Source organism: Apodemus sylvaticus, chromosome 22, assembly GCF_947179515.1.
Source record: "Apodemus sylvaticus chromosome 22, mApoSyl1.1, whole genome shotgun sequence".
Lineage (NCBI taxonomy): Eukaryota > Metazoa > Chordata > Mammalia > Rodentia > Muridae > Apodemus > Apodemus sylvaticus.
The window spans coordinates 33,784,643-33,792,737 of record NC_067493.1 but is presented as its reverse complement, the minus strand read 5'-3'; the positions used below and the strand labels follow the sequence as shown (position 1 = coordinate 33,792,737).

The window sequence follows — 8,095 nt, the reverse complement described above, 5'->3', positions numbered from 1 at the left end:
GTAAAAACAAGTTGTCAGTTGCCTAGGAGACATGCACCTGTTTGCATTAAATCATTCCTGTTCTGAGACATGATTAGCCAGGCAAATATGGCAGCTGGACAATCCCCACAGCATCCTGAGTATATAGGTGTGTTCTACTGTACTTGAAAGTACTTAGGAGTTAGGGCTGGGGATGTGGCTCAATTGGTATTTGCCTAGTGTCTTATTTAGGTTTCTGTTGCTGTGACTAAACACCATAGCCAAAAGCAATTTGGGGGGGGGGGGTTTGGTTTTACACTTCCATATCACTGCTCATCATTGAAGAAAGTCGGGACAGGAACTACAAAAGGGCAGGAAGCTGTGAGAAGGCTAGGCTGATTCCATGACGGGCGTCAAATTGGCTGTTAAGGAGACTAAGCCTAAATCTGTTTCCAAGAACTGGGCAAGTCCAGGCAAGTCCAGCAGCCCCTCCACCTGGCCCGAGGCAAGGACAATGGGTCAGCAGCAGTTTCCAGACTTCCTCAGCAATAGTTTCCAGCCCCTGCGCTGGTAATGGAATGTCCCTGGGGGTGGAGTAAGATAAGGGTCACCTACACCCGAATGCCCTAAAGTGCTTTAAATCAGGCCTTCCAGCACACTCGGTTGTCTCTCTATGCTGGTAATAGGAGACCCCAGCATGCCGGACTTCTGCAGAATAAAACACTCTTTGTGTTTACATACTATTGAGTCTAGGGTATCATTCTTCAGCGAACCATGAACTCTTACACTGGAGGTGGAGCTGATGCAGAGGCCATGGAGGGTGCTGCTTACTGACTTGTTCATTGTGACTTGCTCAACCTGCTTCCTTTCTTTTCTTTTTTAAAAAATATTTTTTTCTGAGCCGGGCGGTGGTGGCGCAGAGAAACCCTGTCTCGAAAAAAACCAAATCCAAAAAACCAAAAAATAAAATAAAATAAAATAAAAATAAATAAATAAATAAGAAATTTTTTTTTCTGTAAATTGTTTTGCCTGCCTGTGTGTGTATATCTTCATGAGGGTGTCGGATCCCTTAGAAGTGAAGCTACAGTCAGTTGTGAGCTGCCGTTTCGTGGTGCTGGGGACTTAACTCAGATCCTCTGGAAGAGCAGCCAGTGCTCTTGACTGCTGAGTCATCTCTCCTTCCCGTGTTATGTTCCTAGTGAGAACCATTCCGGAGAGGGTGAGATGGAATCTCGGTGTCTTGATTTTCAGTTCCCTCCTGGATGAATAAGGACAGCGAACATTTTTTTTTCTCGTGTGTTTTCTAGCCGTTTGCACTTCTCCTTTTCAGAACTGCCTTCTCAGTTCATTTTCTCAGGACTTTTGTTTGTCTTATTAACCAGGGGAAAGTCACTCTTCCCTGACGCAGATCAATGGCCTGTGTCAGAATGACGGTGGGCGGGGAGGGGGGGGGAAGGCTCAGTCCATTCCTAGAAGATTGAACTCTGCCGTCAGCTATATCATGTCTTCTTTTTATCTTTATTTTTATATTATTTGTTTATTTTATATGTATGTACTCATGCGTGAGCTTGGGGGAGCTGGACAACATCTGGTGTCTTTCTCAATTGTTCTCCACCTTTGTGTGTATGTGTGTGTGTGTGTGTGTGTGTGTGCATGCACGTGAGTCGGTGCGTGCACACATGCAGACTCTGCAGGGGTCAGAGTAGGCCATGATGAGTTCCTCTCTTTTATCTACCCCATTCCCGTGAGATAGGTTCTCTCCGTGTGACCAAAGCTCATCCTTTCTTCCAGCAAGGCTGGCTGGCCGTCTCCCAGCTTCCCTCTTCCGCTGCCCCAGCACGGCTGCAGCCACTCCCACCGAAGTCTGTCTTTTCATGTGTGTGCTGGGATGGTCATGTGACATTTAGCCTCAGAGCCTGTCTTAGTTAGGGTTTCTATTGCTATGAACAGACACCATGACCACAGCAACTCTTACAAAGGACGACATTTAATTGGGGCTGGATTACAGTTCAGAGGTTCAGTCCATTTATCATCATAGCAGGAAACATGGCAGCGTGCAGGCAGACATGGTGCTGGGGAGGTAACTGAGAGTTCTACATCTGGATCCATTGGCAGCAGGAAGAGAGAGACACAGGGCCAGGCTGCTCTCAAATTTTCTATGTGGCTATGTAGCCCTGAACTTTTTTTTTTAGGGAAGGACATTTGAGGGAAGGTCTCTTTATGTAGCCCTGGCTGTCCTGGAGCTTGCTAGGTAGATCAGGGTGGCACTGAACTCACAGAGATGCTCCTGCCTCTGCCTTCTGAATTCTGGGATGTCTGGCTAAGCCTGAAATTCTGATCTCCTCAGGCATGCCTAGTTTTCGCAGTGCTGTGGTTGAAACCCAATGTTCTGTGCACGCCAGGCGAGCACATCACCAACTGAGCGACCTCTCCGGCTTTACAAAGGCTGACGGGTTTGAAAATGTTGCCGTCGAAATCCTCCATTTCTGCCAACTTTTTTATTTGTTCCAAGTACTGGATGTGGGACCAGCCTGGAATACCCATCAACGTGTTTGGGAGTTGCTGCTGTTGACAGATCTTCACCCAGAGGTGGACAGACAAATAGCCCTCAGGCCCCACCCTAAGGCAAGAACCCCATCAAAGCAAGCAAGATACACCCGCAGGTCCTCAGGTCTCACGCACCCGGGCTCTGATGAGGCCTTTGAGTCACACAGAGGAGAACACAGGACAGCAGATGACATTCTTCTTCTCACTCAGCACAGGAAACACCAGACAGACCTCTGGTGCGCTTGGAGCTCCCTCGGGCTCTCACAGAATAAACACATTCCCTAAAAGAGATGCTGAGAATGGGGAAACGAACTCAGGCCTCATGCCAGCAGGCGTGTCAAGCCCAAAGCAGCCTGGGAAAGCAGGGATACCTGTGTCCAAGTTCGGGGACAGACGAGAGGTGACTAAACCTTGGTGCTGTTGCCACGGCGTCTCTGGACGGCAAGCTTGGTGCCCACTGCCTTGGCACCTTTGGGAGGCTGGCTTTTCTTGGCATCTAGGTTTCGTATGTGCCTCTGAACCCACGGCAGCTTGGGGTCGGTACAGATCCTATGGCCCTTCTTGGTGATGAAGCTATAGAAAAGAAGGGTAGGGTTTAGTTTGAAGTCCTGCAAGGTACAGAGACTAACCTTCCCTTCATGAGGAAGTGAGTGTGAACGAGTCTCAGGCTGCTCTCCCTCAGCACTAGGAAGCCCCTGACAGGAGACTTCTCTGAGAGAGTTCTTGGAGAATTCTGTGTTTTACCGCCGGGGGAACAGGATGGCGGAGCGTGCAGATACACACTCATTCTGTGACTTCCCTGAGAGACAAAGCCTTTGAAGTATGACGCTGGGTGTGATGGGAGAGATATGGTCTCTATCTGTAGCAGGAAAACAGCTTAGCTGTCTCCTCGCTACAGCTAAGCTGGTAAAATGTCTGCCTTGCAATTGTGATGCTCCAAGTTCAATCGTCAGGCCCCAAGCAGGGTGGCATGTGCTTGTAACCCCAGCGTGGAGGAGGCAGAGGCAGGTGGATTCCCCGCACCTTGACAGCCAGCTAGCCTAGACTACCTGGTGAGTTCCAGGCCGGTGAGAAAGCCAGGGATGGTTCAGCAGGGAAAAGCACTTGCTGCTGAGCCTGAGAACCTGAGTTCTATTGCTGGGACCCACAGGGCAGATAGAATATTATTGTGAAGGAGGTGCACAGCATACTTGGTGACACCCAAGACTGGCCTTGGGCCTCCACAGGCATGTACACACATGACATAGACACTCATAAGCCTAGCCCATCTACAGACACACACACACACACACACACACACATATACACACACTTATTTTTAAAGGTAAATGTCACCAGATGACACTAGGCATATAAACATGGCTCCTGGGCACACTATAGCTGAGAGAGGATGCCCCCTTCAGTGCCAGCTCTCAGGGACACTCTGATGTCTGCTGGGGAATATTGGCATGACATTCCCACTGTACAGCACAGCTTAAGACACGAGATTAGGCTTGTTACCCCAGATGAAAAGGTGGCTCTGAAGTGACATGGAATCTAGAGGCCTGGGTGGCCATGTGACCTTGAACCTGTGGTCTTATGGGACCTCAACTACCTTCAGTAAAATGGAAAAAGTCCTGTGTTCTCTGTGAGATTGGTTTTTGTTTTTGCCATGCTGGGGATGAAACCCAGAGTTTTGTATATGTTAGGAAAGTACACTAATGCTGAGCCACGCCCCCAGCCCCTCCCTGGGGGGATTCTAGGCAGGGGGTCTACCACTGAGCCACGCCCCCAGCCCCTCACTGGGGGATTCTAGGCAGGGTCTCTACCACTGAGCCATGCCTCCAGCCCCTCACTGGGGAAGTCTAAGCAAGTGCTGCACCACTGAGCCACACCCCCAGCCCCTCACTGGGGGATTCCAAGCAGGCTTTCTGACATAGTCTTATGAAATTGTTGTGAAGACTAGTTAGACGAATGGCATTTCACGTATTCCCCTCCATGCACAATGCCTTGCCTACATTTGGTACTTTGTGGACGTTCTTAGCGTCCTGAGTGCTGGAATTAACTGGCCTATACCATGTCCTGGTCGTTATGTGATGTTGGGGATGGAATCACCCAGGCTTCATGTATTCGAAGCAAGCTCGCTACCACTGACCTGTCTCCCTGCCCTGCTTCTCTAGTTTCCTTGGTGAGGAAGCTAAGTCCATAGAAGTCTAGTGCCTTCTTCAACAATGCACAGGGCAAGACTTCCTCAGGGACCCTGGCGTTCTTAACATTAGATACTCACATGACCCCTGCCTTGGGACAGATACTGCCATTGGCCAACTGGTAGCTAACCACTCGGTTTTCTGGAATTTTCTTGGAAACAAAGGACATGCAGCAAGATGAGGGGATGGTCACGGAGTCTAAAAGGAAAGAGAGGAGGCACGTCAGTCTCCAGCCTGCTGTCGGCTCGCTCTTAGCTGCAGACACAGAGCCTGTTCTATCCCAGGCCACTTAGTGCCTCCCCCAGCCCCAGGTTTCTGGGTTCCCTCGCCCTCCCTTACGTCAAACCAGCTATGGCCTTAGAAGCTTTTACTACCAGCAGCCCCACGCTGGCCCGGAAGTCTCACCTGTGGGGAAGAGGCAGCACGTGCAGGCTACCAGGAGAAGGCTGACAACGACCGTGGCAGAGCCTGCCATGTCCTGGAGGTCAGGCTCAGAGTTCAAAGCTGGGGTGCAGAAAAGAGAGCCTGGAGATACGAGGATGTTCCCTACAGGACACCCCAATCTCCCTCCCACTGGCCTTTATATGGACAGCTCAAAGGCTCTGGTGTCCCTCCCGCCCTCTCCCCCCCACGGACTTCCTCGAAAATCGTTGAGCATTCTGTGATCCAAAAATTGGGGAAGTTGTTGCCCATTTTGACTTTGTCCAGCAGAGTCAGCGATTATTTGGGGCTCTGGCAAGAGAAAGCTGGGGGAGGGCTGTCATCCTGCCTGGGCCATCGCCAAGGGAGAATGGCTTTGATGACTTGGCTCTGCTGCTCACTGTGTGGGATCCTGGGTAAGTTACTTGGTTCTCTGAGCCTCAGACTTTACAGATGCATAATGAGTACAGTCTTCCCTATCTCCCTGCCTTCTGTCCACTCATTCATCCATTGATTACCTGTCTATCTGCCCATCCATCCACCCATCCATTCTTTCATCCATCTAGCCATTCATCTACCTGTCCATCCATCCATCCATCTATCCATCCACCTGTCCATCCATCCATCCATCCATCCATCCATCCATCCATCCATCTATTGATCTGTCTATCCATCTATCCATCCATTGATCTACCTGTACATACATACATACATACATACATACATACATACATATATCTACCTGTCCACCTATCTATCAATCTATCTTTCTACCCATTCACTTATTGATCCATCCATCCATCCATCCATCCATCCATCCATTCATCCATCATCCCTCACTCTACCTACCCATCCTTCTAAAAGGGACTGAGAGGTGCAGAAGCAGGCTCTCTGAGATGGCTCCTTGATCCCAGAAGACACTGGGATGAGAAATGATAAGACACAGGGATAGGTATCTAAACAAGACCAGTAGAGGGGAAAGGAGGATCATGGAATCCTATAAAATACCCCAAACTGCATTCATTTAAGGACGTTGAACCTTAGGACCCTTTGCATCCTGAAAGGATAATATGGTTACTTTCTTTCTTTCTCTGTAACTTGGTTTTTCTGTAGTTCCCAGAAGTTCAAGTCTTTGTCCATGTGCTAAGCAAACTTAGCAATCCTCTAGACAACCATCAGTGCCTTCATGTCTGGTCCAAGTCCCATCCATCCATGCACTTATCCATCTGTTCACCTACTGGTCCATCAATCCATCCATGTATTCATTATAGATCCATCCATCTATTCATCCACACATCAAACAAACTTGAATTAAGCATGTGTTTCAGTGGAGAGGTATACAAAGATACATGTTTTATTTCTGTGCCCATCAAGTCCCCAGTCCTGTGCCCAGCCTTTTTAGAATAAATAGGAAGTTGATCAGCTCTTAGACAATTTCCCCTGGGCCAGAGATCTCGGAGATTAGTGGCTGGAGTGATGAGACCTAGGGTGGGAGCACCAGGACCTCAGGAGGTTGAGCCCAGAAGGCATCCAGATATGCTCAGACTCGTTGTCTGTCCTCCCATCTCTCCCCTTGGTCCTCCTTTTTTGTTGTTGTTTGGTTTGAGTTTTTTTGGGGGATGGTTCAAGACAGGGTTTCTCTGCGTAGCCCTGGCTGTCCTGGAACTCACGCTGTAGACCAGGCTGGGGGTTTGGTTTGTTTTAAGACAGGATCTCGTGCAATCCAAGATGACCTTGCCACTGATTCTCTTGCCCCCCTTCCTCAGCCCTTGAACTACAGGGGTCCAGCACCATGCCTTATTTTATTTCATTCTGGGAACCAAACCTGTGGCTTCATGCATGCTAGGCAAGCATTCTCCCAACTGAGCCACACCCCCCAGGGATGCCACATGCTGTCACTGCCTTTCGTTAGAGAGTGAAAGAATCAGTGCTTCCTTACCTGTCTCAGCCTCTGTCTCCACCTCAGCCAGCAGGGAGATACCTGGCATGACAAATGAGAGAAGTCACAGAGACACCCATCATGCACTCGGGGATCTGTGTGTGTGTGCATGGGCATGTGTTCGTGAGTGTGCATGTGTGCGTGTGCATGTGTGTATGTAAGAGAGAGAAGAGAGAAAGCGTGTGCGTGAGAAAGAGAGGAAAGAGAAAGTATGTGTGTGAGACAAAAAGAGAATACACACACATGTGCATTGTATGTAGGTACCTGGGGAGGCTACAAAAGGCCGTCAGACCCCACAGAACTAGAATTAGAACCGGGAGCAGAGTCATAGCCAGATCCACCATTGAGGGCTGGAAGCTGAACTTGGGTCCTCCGGAAGAGCCCCAACCCTGTTGCCTGCTGAGCCATTTCTCCAGTCTTGGCTTTAAAATTTTTTATGTTTATTTAGTGATTTAGTTACATGTGTATGTGTGTGTGTGTGCATGTGTGTGTGTGTGTGTATGTGTTCCAACTTTTATTTTCTTTTTTGGATAGGAAAAGTAGTCTGTTGAATATACTACAAGAGATCAGTGGGCAGGAGAGTGACTAGAGTGCCTACAATCTATTCTGATCATTACCTTCTTGTCACTGTCTATCATGTGATGTATGTGTCGTATGTAACCCGTATGTACATGAACGTGTGAATGCATATGAGTGAGTGCATATGGGTATCGGAGTCTAAGAGGCTGATGTAAGGAAACTTTTTCTCCTATGTCTCTCCACATTTATTTATTTGGATTCTACTTTTATTTTAAATTGATGTGCGTGTACGCTCAAGTGCAGGTGCCATCAGAGACCAGCAGAGGGCGTCAGATCGCTTGGAGGTGGAGTTATAGGCCTTTGTGAACTGCCCAGTTTGGAGACTTGGAATTGAGCTAGACCCCCCTGCAAGAGCAGTGACCACTTATCACATCTGAACCATCTCTCCAGCCTCGGGGCATCTTGGATTTTGAGATGGGTTTCTCACAGACCCTGGAGGTCACTGGTTTGGCTAGAATGGTTGGCC

The 8,095-nt window shown here is 48.8% G+C and overlaps 1 protein-coding gene across 2 annotated transcripts; it reads right to left on the bottom strand.

Annotated features, from left to right (window-relative positions):
- Positions 1-1,929: 1,929 nt before the first annotated feature.
- Ccl24 (C-C motif chemokine ligand 24) lies at positions 1,930-5,282 on the bottom strand. Of its 2 annotated transcripts, none has more exons than XM_052167861.1 (4): positions 5,097-5,282; positions 4,772-4,889; positions 2,877-3,078; positions 1,930-2,798 (listed from the first exon to the last, which is right to left on the bottom strand). In XM_052167861.1, the coding sequence occupies exons 1-3, from the start codon at positions 5,164-5,166 to the stop codon at positions 2,910-2,912; spliced, it is 357 nt and encodes a 118-aa protein (XP_052023821.1). In that variant the 5' UTR covers positions 5,167-5,282; the 3' UTR covers positions 1,930-2,798; positions 2,877-2,909. The 2 variants fall into 2 exon arrangements, with proteins under 2 accessions (XP_052023821.1, XP_052023822.1); XM_052167862.1 differs by having other exon boundaries at positions 1,930-2,786.
- Positions 5,283-8,095: the final 2,813 nt, after the last annotated feature.

Bases quoted from the DNA above. Each gene is read 5' to 3' on its own strand.
- Ccl24 (XM_052167861.1), bottom strand. From the start codon at position 5,166: ATGGCAGGCTCTGCCACGGTCGTTGTCAGCCTTCTCCTGGTAGCCTGC. The intron at 4,890-5,096 runs GTGAGACTTCCG...CTTTCCTTTTAG, and splicing joins GTGCTGCCTCTTCCCCACAG to ACTCCGTGACCATCCCCTCA. The intron at 3,079-4,771 runs GTGAGTATCTAA...TCTTTTCTATAG, and splicing joins TGTCCCAAGGCAGGGGTCAT to CTTCATCACCAAGAAGGGCC.